At 49.0% G+C, this 14276-nt stretch overlaps 1 protein-coding gene across 4 annotated transcripts in view; it reads left to right on the forward strand.

The window, feature by feature from the left end:
• The window catches only part of MTERF3 (mitochondrial transcription termination factor 3), a 186685-nt gene that overhangs the window by 45653 nt on the left and 126756 nt on the right, over positions 1–14276 (forward strand). For all 4 annotated transcript variants that reach the window (XM_085605216.1, XM_085605217.1, XM_085605218.1 and 1 more), the window contains exon 2: positions 41–392. In XM_085605216.1, coding sequence (XP_085461342.1) covers positions 44–392 — 349 coding nt within the window. In that variant the 5' untranslated portion in view covers positions 41–43. The remainder of the gene's footprint in view (positions 1–40; positions 393–14276) is intronic.

The raw sequence follows: 14276 nt of genomic DNA on the forward strand, positions 1-14276 counted from the left end.
AGCTTTACATACTAACCTTGTTTTACACATTCTTTTTCAGGAAATGACCGTTTTTGCAATGAGTTTACTGGCTTCTGCAATAGCAAGAACATACCCCAGGGTGAAGCACAGCAATATTCCTTTTTGTGTGATGACTATAGGAAGAAGAGAAAATGGAAATTGGAGTATGCTCAAAAAGCCTTTGCGGTTTTTCTTGTTCAAGTCTTCCAGTGTAGCCGCTTCTTTTCCTGGGTGGCGGAATAATTGTATTTTGACGTCTGGGAAACATTTTCTGTCCACTAAAGCCAGTGGTTCAGAGGTTAATTTGCCAGAAAAAATTCCACCTTCTATTAGCCATCATCTACAGAAAACAAATCCATTGTTCAGCACAGATACTGCAGCAGTACGTGATGGTAAGTTAAAATTTCAAACTAGAAGGTCTTAACATTACATTTCCTGTATTCAGACTATTTTCCAAAGTATGTAGTTCCGTAGTCCTTTCCTTAGCTAGAAATATGAATATCTTTCTTGATAAGCATGGCTCTTCATTCTAAAGTTTTAATCGTCTTGGAAGTAGGAGTAAGCAAAATTTGAATTAAACCGCCTTATGTGAAATTTAGCAAAAATCTACAATTGGGAAATTTTGCATTACCTTTTTAAAGTGAGCGCGTACCCTGCATAAACAATGTCTCGCAGGATACCAGCAGGTGACTGGTATGCAAAAATATCTCCCGTGGGACATTTTCTGCTTCAATTAATCTGCTGCCTGTATCTCCTGAGGCTTTTTAAGTGAGTAAGTCAATCAAGATACCAGCAAACTACATTTCATCATGAAAGCGTAATTTTGCGAAATTTTAATGGAAATACGTAACATTTTGCAGGAAAAATTGTGCCATTTCTCACGCCCCCTACTGCTAGTTATAATCCTCTCAAATTCAGACTCTCAATTCTCTGGTCAAGAAAGAAACATCAGAGGCCATCAGCTGTAAATGGCAGTATTTGTGGCATTACTTGAAGTCTCAACCAATACTGAAATACTTAGGCTATCCAATGTTGCAAATTGATAGGTCTCCTGCCAGTGTCACTGCTTTACTTGCACCTCCGGATGTATACTTATCCCACCCCCTCCCTTGCTAGGACATACCTTTTTACTTTTCATGTTCCATCCCCTCAACTGACTGACAATTCAGCTGGATAGATGTACCATTCTTACTCCATCCTGAACCAATTATAGAAAATCTTGAAGCATTAGGGAATTCAAGGTAGTTGTCAATGTATTGATCAAGATGAAGTATTGGCGATTGTATCTGTTAGCGCCAAAATAATAGGGGTACACTAAGCAATCAATCTGAAAGTCTTGGAGTATTCACAACCGTGCAGATGAGTATTTTTTAAACTATGTGAGGATATCTATTATGTGGAACCGTGAAGAGTGCCCAGGGGATCCTAGGTTGTGAAAAGAGATGTGACTGGAGCGATATCAGCTGTTTCAAATTAGTCTAAAATCAAATATCATTTAGCGATTGTATTTGGCTAAATATACTGCGAAAAGAAATTTCTGAACCTATGTGCAATTTTTGAAATGTTAATGTTAGTGGAAAACAAATTGCAGCAATGAACATCAGTTTTTGTTAAAATCCTCACACCTCTCTCCAGAGTCCCTTTGGTGTTTCTGTTCTGTATCCTTCAATATTGTTAATTTCATACACCTGATTATGTTGGGACAAAGCAAACACAAGGAGATGATGGAAGGAGCACTGAAACCTTTCAGACACTCACCCCCAGTCACAGATCTGGGTTGAATCCATCAACGTTCTTTAGCTCACTTCGCCACCCCAGTTCAGACACAGCTATATGCAAATCAGTCTTGATCCTGTGCCTCAAAGGAACAGTCCAGCCCGAACTGCCTGACAAAAGACAAAACTAGGACAAAAGCAACATATATCATGGTTTTTATACTTTTCTAAATCCACTGATGATTCTGGCATTTTTTCTCCCCCTAACCTGGCTACGGAGGAGGGGGCATCATTCGATTTGGTGGTGCGTAGGGCTGCGGAGCTCTTGGACCTACAGCTCCCCACGGTGGCAGTCAAGACTAATGTATTAGCAGAGGTCCTGCAACCTGGTGTTTCCAGCTTGTAACCCTTGCTGCCTTTCAATGAGGCCTTGACGGAGATTCTTCTGGGCACCTGGTCCAACCCAGGCCCCTGTGAATAGAATGATTGCCCGCCGCCATCCCCCTGCACCGGGCGGCCCAGTTTTCCTCACCACTCATTCCACCCCACAAAGCTTGGTGGTTCAAGCTTCCACTCCCCGTGGCGTGTTTCCTTCCGCCCCCCAGACAGGGAATCCAAGAGACTTGAAAGCTTTGTGAACTTTTTCTCTTCCGCCAGTCTAGCATTGCAGTCGGCCAACACCGCATGTCTTATGGGCTGTTATTCCCATTCGATATAGGACACAGTTGCACAGATGCTGCCCAGAGGCTCCGAGGAGGACCGAATTCTACTCTCACAAGCCATTTCAGACAGGAGAGATGCAGCGAAGTTCGCCATCCAATGTGGCTTGGACACAACAGACTCGCTGGGCATAGCGATTTCCATGACGGTGGCTGTACGTCGCCACACCTGGCTGAGAATATCTGGTTTTTCAGGGGGATGTCCAAGCTAATATTGTGGACATGCCCTTTGATGGCTCCCATCTCTTCAGAGACAAAGCAGATGTTGGACACTTGAGCGTTTCAAGGACTCGCGGGCTATGGCCAAGTACTTGGGCCTCACCACTACATCCCACCCTGTGTCTGCTTTTCGCTTCTTTTGTGACTACCAACCACGCCAAACCCTGTTCTGGCCAGAGGGCCTGGAAGTTCAGCAACCTCTGCGGGGTCGTGGATGCAGTTCACCCTGACTTAGGTGGGTCGGGAGGCCATAAGTCGAGCAAAGCCATGATTCCCTCCTCCACCTCAAAACCCTCCTTGTCCGATTCCCCCAGGTTCATATCGCGACCGTTTGGTGGCAGAATACGCCATCATCCCCAACCACTGGCAGGACATCACCTCGAACAGGTGGGTGTTACAAATAGTCCGAAAGGTCTACTCCCTGATGTTTACCCCGTGCTTCTAGGGGCAGTCTTTTGATAAGCTTGAAAGTTCCCCTTCGAGACTCCCTCCACCCCGCCCCCTCCATCCATGCCTCCAGCGTACGATTGGCTGACCTTGTTTTACTCCGCGATGAAGTCAAAACTCCCTTGGCCAGGGGAGCTAGAGAGAGGGTTCCTGGATCAGAAATAGGTTGTGGTTGTTATTCCTGCTTTTTTCTGGTCCCAAAGAAGGACGTAGGCCTTCGCCCTATCCTCAACCTCAGAGGCCTCAATTACTTCCTATAAAAGGAACCGTTCAAGATGCTCACCCTAGCTCAGGTCATGTCTGCCCTGGAACCGGGAGACTGGATGGTAGTGCTGGACTTGCAGGATGCCTATTTTCATATCCCAGTCGTGCCTGCCCATCGTCGCTACATGTGGTTTACAGTGGGCAACAAGCGATTTCAGTTTGCCGTGCTCTGCTTCGGCCTCACTAGTGCCCCTCGGGTGTTTACAAAGGTGATGGCGGTGCATGCAGCCCATCTGTGTTGATCAGGGTTTCCAGTCTTCCCCTATCTCTACGACTGGTTGGTAAAGGGAGGCTTGTCCAAAACAGACCTCTCTCGCCTCCAGACTAAGGTGAACCTCCTGCATTTGATGGGGTTCACTATCAACGTGTCAAAGTCACACCTGGCTCCCTCTCAGACACTTCATTTTATTGGGGTGGTTTTGGACAAGGTGCAGTTTCGGGCTGATCCTCCTGAATGCTGAGTCCAGGATATTCAGGCTCTGATCTCGATGTTTCAGCCTCTATCCTGGATTTCGGTGAGAATGACTCTGAGGCTGTTGGGCCTCATGGCCTCCAGCAATTTGCTGGTGGAGCATGCAAGGTGGAGCATTCTGGCTCTGCAATGGGACCTGAAGTTCCAATGGGCACAGCATCGAGCAAATCTCACTAACCTGGTTCAGATTTCAAAGGTCACTGCGAAAGACCTGCAGTGCTGGCTGACAAACGGTGATTGGGTCAGAGGCAGGCCCTCTCCCTTCCCCATCCAGATCTCATAGTAGTGACAGATGCGTCTCTTCTGGGATGGGGCGGCATATGGGAGAGGTGGAGATCAGATGACTCGTCTCCAGCGGAAGCCAATCTCCATATCAACCGATTGGAGCTTTGTGCGATCCGATTGGCACTGACAGCCTTTTTACCATCCATTAAGGGAAGGATAGATCAGGTGTTCACGAGCAACACTACTGCCATGTGGTACTGCAACAAACGGGGCGGAGTGGGGTTGTGGACTCTGTCAGGAGGCCCTGCGCCTCTGGACTTGGCTGGAACAACAGGGCATTTCCCTGGTGGTTCAACATCTGGCCGGTTCTCTGTACGCCAAAGCAGATGAACTCAGCCGGAGGTGCCTTGTGGATCACAAGTGGCGTCTCCATCCGAAGGTGGTACAAGTACTCTTTCAGCGGTGGAGAGAGCCTTGGTTAGATGTGTTTGCGTCTGAAGAGAATGCGCAATGTCAGAAGTTTTGTGCGCTGGAGTTTCTAAGGCGACTCTCGCTCGGCGACGCTTTTTGTCACGAGTGGAGCACAGGCCTCTTGTACGCCTTTTGTCCCATACCACTCCTGCCCAGTGTGCTCAAGAAGATCAGGACCGACAGGGCACAAGTTATTCTTGTTGCTCCGCATTGGGCACGGAGAGTTTGGTATCCTGAGCTTCTGGCTATGAGCATCGATCTTCCGATCAGGCTAACCCTTCGGAAGGATCTTCTGTCGCAGCAGCAGGGGAGGGTCCTCCACCATAACTTGTCCACTCTCCGCCTCCTTGCGTGGCGAATGAGTGGCGACAGTTGACAGCTTTTGACCTTGCAAAGGTATTCTGGCAGCCAGACATCCCTCCATGAAATCGGTATATGCCTGCTGATGCAATTGTTTTTGAAAATATTGTAATATTGTACAGAGCGGTCTATTGACCCCTTATCTGCTTCTCTGGCAGATATTCTCCGGTTTATCCTTTCCTTAGCCCAGCTAGGCTCTGCTTTGGGCACTATGAAAGGCTACTTTCTTCCCTCTCTGCTTTTCTTCGGCAGCCAGATTAGCCTTCACTCTTTAAGTCCCCTCTGGTACGGAGGTTTTTGAAGGGGTTAAACCACTTGTTTCCCCCTTCTCCTTTTCTTATGCCACAAGGGAACCTTAATTTGGTCCTTACTTTCTTGTTGTGCGCACCCTTTGAGACGCTGCACAACTCCCCTCTACGGTTGCTCACTATCAAAATAGCTTTTTAGGTGGCAATTTCCTCTGTCTGGAGGGTGAGCAAACTGCAGGCACTGTTTTAACAGCCTCCTTACCAGACAGTCTTTCCTGACAAAGTGGTCCTAAGAACTAGGGCTTCCTTTGTGCCTATGGTTCTAACTCCCTTCCATCTGGTTACTCTGCTCACTTTCTATGCACCTCCGCACTCTTTCAAAGAAGAATCGCGTCTCCACCATCTGGACCCAAAAAGAATGGTATAGTTCCAACTCGATAGCACTAAGGAGTTCCGGTGGATGACCAACTCTTTATAGGGTACGTGGAAGCAAAGAAGGGGCGTGTTGTCCAAAAGAGGACCATTTCTTGCTGGGTTATCCTCTATATCAAAATATGTTACACCTTCGCAGAGAAACAGCCTCCTGAAGGCCTTAGGGCCCATTCCACCAGGGCGAAGGCAGCCACCACGGCCCTCCAGCGTGGGGTTCCTATTGCTGATATCTGCCAAGCGGCCACATGGGCATCTCTGCACACGTTTACCAGACACTATTGCCTGTATTATCAGGTTCGTAGGGAGGGCCTGTTTGGCCCGCCTGTCTTGCAGGGTTATATAGTTTAAAGCTTTTCCACAGTCCCTCCTCCGGGAAAGTTATTGTTTGGGTATCTGATCAAAGGTAAGGAGTCTGCGGCTAGATGTCTCTGTTAGATGGACAAGTTACTTACCTTCGGTAACGCCTTATCTGATGGAGACATGATCTAGCTGCATACTCCTTACCGACCGAACTATCCTCCCCACACTGCGGGATTGTTTTTAGTGTCAGGGCTGGTCCCCTTCAAGGCCCTAGCTTATTTTTTAACACACCATGGTCAGTCACTTCATTGCCCTACGTTTCTGGTGTGGAAAGTACTTGCGTCAATGCACCGGAGTGGCGGTTATATTGACGACGCAGACGTCACAACGACAAACACAACTATGATGACGTCACATGGAATTGACTGAGGCAACATACCGGCGCGCAGAGGTACCACTAAGAAAAATCTTCATGCTTTAGCCTGATGCTTGGAAGTTCAAAGGTAAGGAATCTGCTGCTAGATCATGTCTCTACCAGATAAGGCATTAGTGAAGGTAAGTAACTTGTCCAATAGTTACAATCCACTTCACACTTAGCAAATCTGTAATAACAGAGTGTTAAAATGTCAGTTGGGAGTGGTCAAATGAACATATCGTATATTCTCCAGATGTATTGCAGCAGCACCATCTATATTGGAACACCTGTTAAGACCTTTCTTGAGGGATGCGAGCAGAGGGACCCTTCTATCTAACCAGTCAGCAGGGCTGCAACGCTGGCTCTGTAGTGCCGTTCAAAGCAGCAGAGAGTCTATGCTGAGGTGGTAAGCAGTTAGGATTTCAGCTGTGCCCATAGGTCGTCATGTGAGTGGTAGAAGCTCTGCATCTTGCTCGAGTTGGGTGTTGCAGTACGTGAGAGATTCAAGCCAAATTTTACATTTCAGAGCTCTGTCTTTACCCCAGAGGCATGCGATCAATCTTTTAGCTAACAGTAGTGATAAAGCAGTGAATTTTGTATGAGTGATTGGAATCCTCGCCACCCAACCATGTAGGCTTCTCTTAGTCCATCCGAATTGCACATCCAATTATGCCAGATAAAGCAGAAATGGACTCGCCCCAGAAGGCATGCACAGGGCTGCCTGTCCAAGCCAGCTATGGGAAATCTGCCTCTCGGCGTATTTCATTTGATGTAGTTAGTCCATCCAAATCCTAGAGGCTCGCTGTGAAAATGTAAAATGGATGATACAAAGTTTGCTGCTTGGGGAGAGTAGCAGAAACTCCACACCTTCTCTGAAATCACCCCCCCCCCCTAGTTCAGCCTCCCACTCAGTTCTAGCAAGACAGTCAACACTCTATGCCTTATCTTGTATCAAGTGGTATAGAATGGCTATAAGCTGCTTCGTGGTAGTGGCAATTAAGAATTTTTCTAAAGTTTTGAATGTGTCAGGCTCTGAATGTAATGAAGATAGCATAGACCCACAGGCCTTAACCCCCAGTACTGTAATAAAAAAAGATATCTAGGGGGTGCCGGTGGAATTCTCACTATGTCCTCCAGCGTTTTAAATTTACCATTTTCTGTGTAGACTATCCCATGTTAGAAGGCCAAAAGAACATTGCTTTTGCTTCATGTGTTGCTGGAAGCTTTAGATAAATAGTTTGGGGAGTCCAGAGGAGGGTGTACCATCTGTATCAACCCACTTCTAGAGACCATCCCAGGCATGGATCGTCATAAAGCAGTATCTATTGTGAAGGAACAATATCAGCAATGATTGAAGCAGCAGAGGGGCCAGGTTGTTCAATTTACCAGCAGTATGAGGCAGTCTGGGGGGCTGGATTAAACCAATAATCATCGAATTTTTCCTGTGCACACAAGTTTAAAAAAAAATCAAAGTTGGGTACTTCAAAGCCACAGAGGTGAAAGGACTGAGTCAGCATCTCGCATCTAATTCTAGACTGTTTTCTGGCTGATGCCAACTTAATCATCTTGAATCTGAGGCTACGAAAAAAAGATCTGTTGAGAGAGAGATGGATGCTCACAAAATAATGAAGTAATTTCTGCAGAACAACCATTTTTATCAGGGCGATTTGTCCTGCAAGTGATGGCAGTAGAGACGTCTAGCGGGTCATCTACTCCGATAGCTTGTCCATTACAACACCATTGTTTTTCCTGACTACCAAGTTAGTGGCTCAGTTGACCCGAATACCCAGATATTTAAGGGAACCTTCACACCATGTCATTGGGAAGTGGAGTATAAATCTAATTGTCTTGGCAGAGAGAGGGAATCTTTGTGATTTGCTCCAATTAATATTCACTCCAAACTGGTCCCAAAAAGCATATGAATTTCCACCTCATGGGATTAAGACATTCTACTAAGTTCCTCAAAAATAAATCCATGTTATCTGCTTGTAGAGAGATAAGACGGTGCCAACTAGTGTATCTGAGGGCATGACTAGAATGGTGCTGTTGAAGTTTTGCGGTTAGGAGCTCTAAGGTTATGACAAAAAGATTAGGTGAAAGAGGGCAACTCTGGCGTGTTCCACAGGAGATGGCAATGGTCTGCGAGATACGGTTATTGATTGAGATACAGACCATGGGGGAGTTGTATAGTAAACTGATCCACTCTATAAATCTGATAGGCTTCCCAAGTCTAACCAAGATACTAAATAATTATCTTCATTCCAGGGAGTCAAAAGCCTTTGAGCCATATAGGAAGACAGCTACTTCATCCAAAGTAGGTTTTAGACTCTGAATAAGGACGAACAGGGTACACAAGTTGTGCATAGTTGACCTTCCTGGGATAAACCTGACTGATCCAGTAGTACCAAATCAGGGAGAAGGAGAACCAGGCGGGTAGCAGTGAGCTTTGACAAACTCTTGATGTCACAATTTATAAGTGAGAGTTTTCGATAAGATTCCGTTATTAACTGACTTCCAATGTTTTAGTTGGGCTATTAGGATGGCTTCACGAAGTATTGGGGGGCTGTCTGTCAGCTGCCTTGGACTATTCAGACATCTTATCTCTTAAGTGGTGCAATATGGAGGCTTAGTAGCCATGTGTAAGTGATAGCTCTAAGTCTCTAATTTTATGTTTAAGGCGTGTTGTGTGTTGTCAATGACCATCAGGGTCAAACCAGTCTTGGGTTGCTTGTGTTACAGTTCACAGAGAACCTGGTTTGGCAGTATGGGCTGGACTGTCCCTTTTAGAGCAGGGCAATACTGGTTTTCAAATGACTAAGTCCATAGTGAGGTAGCATGGTGAATAAAAGAAGCATGGGTTGGGATGCTACTCGGTGGTCAGTGGTAATATAAATTACAAGCATTCCTCGCATCACATTTTGTGTGTTTGTTGTAACACATCACAACAAACTCTATGAACTACAGGCGAGGGATTACGGTTAATAAGGACGGTACTCCATAAGGGTGTGACCCCATAGGTTACACATGAGGGCCTGCTCTGTCTCCTCATAGTTAGAACAAGGGGTTCAAAAGAAAATTAATGAACACTAGTCACACAGTTAGTCACATAGACTATTATAGCACCCCTTGACTTACTGTGATGGCATAACTCGAAAATCAAAGTTAGACATATGTAAAGGCATGTGAATGCATCACCAACATCATATTGTTATGCGCAAGGCAACTTTGAAAAGACCACTGCTGCGGAGATGACCCATTCACCCTCAACCCCAAACATTCAATACCATACAATATGTGATATTTGTATTTAACATCACTGAGTCTTGAGTGGGATAACCGTGAACCCACCTTCCCTCCCCTCCCCAAACATTCAATAACATACAATACGTAATTATAGCAGTTAGTCGGTATCACTGAGTCTTGAGTGGGTTGGCCATGAACCATCCTGATCATTGAGGTGAGGACTAGCCTCTACTAGCCCCCAAAGGAATTCTGAAGCTCGCTGTGGGATTTGAAATATGTGCAAAGTAAAATCTGGAAAAAGCAATATTTGGTAGCCATCATATGAAAGTTAATTTCTCGCAAGCTAGTCGGGCTGTCTCTCAAACTGTAAAATTGAGGAAACGTGCAATGATCGAATGTGCCGGGGAAAGTGATTTGAGTGGCCTCTCCAAGACTAGCAACGTGAGAAGACCTACAGTGCCAAAAAAAGCCAGCAGCAAGTGTTTCCCGTTTGTCCTCGAGTTCGCCTCCAGAATACCTAAAATGTGGTGGTTATTTTTTTTTATTTTTTTTTTTAAACCGTTTATTACAGGTCTTAAAAGTATACAAGTATGGGCCCACAACCTTCCGGCCGGCCGCTAGCAATAGTAGGAACATACGACATATATTCATGGAGCACGTGGTATTACAGGAGGAGCATTTCTCAATAGATAACAATGTCGAAAACCACATCATCCAGGCCCCATTATGCGGTTTCATTTTAAATTAAGAACAACAAAAATTAAAACCACACCCACAAGGCAACCCACAATCAAAAATAGCAGCACGTGCTCCCCAAGAGGGGGGATCCCAACTATACACAGAAGTGTGAAGAGGGGGAAGAGAGCAAAGCGAGGACTGGGGGAACCCAATGCCCGGCAGCGGGGGAATGAGTCGGCTAAGGGGATGGGGCTGGCGAGGGATCAGGCAGCAGCGGTGGCGCACAGATACCCCCTCGGTAGGCGTTCCAGGGGCCCCATACTTTCACCCATGTCCCAGGCTTACCCCTCGCCACATACACCACTTTTGCGCGAAACATGCACCAGTCCATGTGTTCTTTCCAGGCCGAGACCGTCGGGGGGCCTCTGGGATCCCCACAGTTGAGCAATATCACGCTTGGCTACCATATATCCCAGAGTCACCCACCACGTCTGCGGCGCTGAGTAATCAGACGGTTCCCACACATTCAACAGGCATCTTCTCGCTTCAGGCAGCAGCGCCACATGCGTAACCAGACGCAGCACCTCATGTACACCACGCCAGAACCCCTCTACCTCCGGGCACTCCCACAAAATATGCATAAAGGTCCCCAAAGCACCACACCCACGCTTACATAACCCATCTCCGGCATAGCCCATACGCAGAAGCTTTGGCCCCGTCATGTAGACCCGGTGGAGTATCTTGAGCTGGACGAAGCGAAGGCGAGCCGGTATGGCCACCTCCTTCGGGGAGGCCACCGCGGAGGTCCAGTCCTCGTCGTCCAACTCCAGCCCGTCGGCAACCCAAGCCGCACGAAGGGCAGTCAACAGGCCCGAGCGGTCGTTTATCAGCTTTTTGTATATAAGTGAGATCGTGCTGTCCGGGACGTGCCCATCCAGCACTCTATCTTCCAGGGGGGAATATTCCGGGATGGATGCAACGTCCGTGAAGACGGAACCCAGCGCATGACGGACCTGCAAATACCGGAAGCATTCACTGCCCTGCAACTGAAATTCCGTCTGCAGCATATCGAACGTTTTAAATCCTCCCCTCGTCCAAAGATCCCCCACTTTACTGATACCTATTATGTCCCACTTCTCAAAGCCCTTAGAGGTCCACAGGGAACCTAACCGCTCAGACGCGTATAGTGGTGATGCCCGGGTCAAACGATCCTTCCACCCCATAGCTGCATTGGCCGCGTGCCAGACTTGCACCATGACACGCGTGGGGCCCGTCAGACGAGCGTCGGGCGCGCTAGAGTAGAGCGCTCGATTATAGTCGCCATCTGGCAGGAGCATCTTGTCCATTTCAAAAGCCGGGTTTAAGGCGGGCCCGTAGAGGCCATGGTTAATGGCAGCGAGCTGGGAGGCCCAATAGTACCGTTTAATATCCGGGAGGGCGATCCCCCCGTCAAACCATGGGAGCGTCAGCTTAGCCAGAGCAATGCGCGGCCTCCCGTCCCAGAACAGGCGGCGTTGCAGACTCTCCACCTCGCGGAAGTAGCGCGCCGGGACCAAGTCCATAGTGTTCTGCAAAGCGTACAGAAAACGCGGCAGAGACATCATCTTGAACAATGCCGCCCGGCCAAGCGGCGAAAGCGGCAGGCGCCGCCAGCGTGCGACATCTACCCGCAGACGCTGGAGGGGGGGAAGCAAATTCCGTTCATACCGGGCCTCCGGGTCCAGAGTAATGAAGACACCCAGGTACCGAAATCCCTGCGGGGCGATCTGGATCGGACAGCCCCGCGGGAGAATAGGAGCCTCCCCAGAGAGAACATACACACACGATTTAGCCCAGTTGATGACGAGACCGGAGTTACGACCAAACGAGTGTAAGACATCAACTAGGACTATAAGTGATTTGCGTGGGGAGGCTAGGTACAGAAGGATGTCATCAGCGTATAGGGATACGCGATCCTCATACTCGGGGGTCCAACGGAAACCACGGATGGAAGGCTCCCACCGCAGCCACTCCGCCAGGGGCTCCAAGGCAAGCGCAAAGAGAAGCGGCGACAGGGGACAACCCTGCCGCGTGCCCCGGCCCAGCTCGAACGGGGCCGATACTCTTCCGTTCACGACCACCTGTGCCAATGGGCCCGCATACAGCAATTTGACCCAACTGATGAATCCTGGGCCAAACCCGAACTTAGCAAGCATCTCCCAGATGTATGGCCACTCAAGCGTATCAAACGCCATGGTGGCGTCTAAGGACGCCAAAATGGCCTGTTCCCGTATGAATGGGACGCGCGCAAGCACCCCATGCAAACGCCGCAGATTAAGGGCTGTATTGCGATGGGGGATGAAGCCAGACTGGTCCTGATGAACCAGATCTCCCACCACACCGACCAGTTGATTGGCGAGTACCTTAGCGAGAATTTTGGGCTCCGCATTCAGTAGTGAGATAGGCCGATAAGAAGTAACCCGATCCCGAGGTCTCCCTTCCTTGTGGATCACCACGATTGTAGCCAGACGCTGGTCAAGCGGGAGGGAGCCCACTGAGTGGGCCGCAAGGAACATTTCGCGGAGGTGAGGCGCCAATGTATCCGGTCGCAGCTTATACAGCTCGATAGGGATACCATTCGGGCCCATGGCCTTGCCAGAAGCGACCGAGCGTATGGCGAGGGCGATTTCGTCGGAGGTGGGAGCGGCGTCCAGCAACACCCTGTCCTCCCCGGACAGGGAAGGCAATGCGATATCTCTGAGCAGGGCACGGGAATCCTCTTCCGAGCAAGAAGAGACCGGGGAATACACCTCGCGGAAATACTCCGCGAAGCAGGAGACAATTTCTTCTGGTTCAGTTACACACACACCATTCGTTTTCTCAATCAGCGGGACCACACGATTCGCTCTTTCCTTTTTATCCAACCAGGCTATCAGTTTACCAGCCTTATCACCCACATCATACAACCGCCCCTGTTGCTCTCTACTAAGGCTCCTGGCCGCCTCCGTAACGAGGGCCCTATAAGCCGCCTGCTTGAGCTGAAGGACATGTAGTGCAGCGTCCGTCACCCCATCTTCTAGATTACCCTCCAGCTCCGCTATTTCAGCCTCCACCCGGGTCACCTCCTCCCGCTCACGCCTCCGTGCGTGGGAAATAAGGGATAGGGCCTCCCCTCTAAGTACTGTTTTGAAGGCCTCCCATAGGGAGATAGCTGAAGGCACTGACCCCACGTTCTCCTCAAAATAGCGCTGGAGGGATTTAATCAAGTCAGCGCGAATGGTGGGGTCGCGCAGGTACCAGGAATTGATTGGGACCACCCTGCTCTCAGCCCTCGGAAAGACATCAACATGCAACAATAGCGGGGAGTGGTCCGAGATACCCCGTGCCAAATGGCGCACCTCCCCCACCCTTCCGACATGGGCCGCCGGGACAAGGACATAATCAAGCCGTGAGAGACTACCATGGGCCACCGAGTGGAAAGTGTATTGCAACTGTGTGGGATGTTTTAAGCGCCAGCAGTCCACCAATCCCAGTGTATCCAAGAGGCCGGATAGCCACGCCTGTGCCCGGGGGAGGTCCCTAGGGGGGTGACGATCCACAGTTCCAGAGACCACCGCGTTGAAATCCCCCCCCACCACCAGAAGCCCCCCCGGAAGGCCAAGGAGGAGGCGCCCCAGATCTGCAAAGGTGGTCGACTGCAACCCCGGTGGGACGTATACTGACACAAAGACAACCACTTTGCCCTCCATTCTCCCCACCAAGACAGTGTAACGTCCCCTGTCATCATGGAGCACCTCATCAATTTCTAACGGGAGCGAGTTCTTTACCATGATACCCACACCCCTCGAGCCTGACGTGAAGCCCGAGTGGGCCACAAGGCGGTAACCACGCCGATTCATGGCGCAGAAGGAATTGCCAATAAGGTGTGTCTCCTGCAGGAAGACCACATCAGGCGAGAGTCGCTTCAGATACTGTAGGACCACACCTCGTTTGATCCTGTCCCCCAGTCCATTAACGTTCCAAGACAACAAAGTCAATTCCCTACCCCCCATCATACACAAAGACCATCATTCGTCCCCCCGAGAGCAC

Source organism: Triturus cristatus, chromosome 5_1 (genome assembly GCF_964204655.1).
Source record: "Triturus cristatus chromosome 5_1, aTriCri1.1, whole genome shotgun sequence".
NCBI classification, from domain to species: domain Eukaryota; kingdom Metazoa; phylum Chordata; class Amphibia; order Caudata; family Salamandridae; genus Triturus; species Triturus cristatus.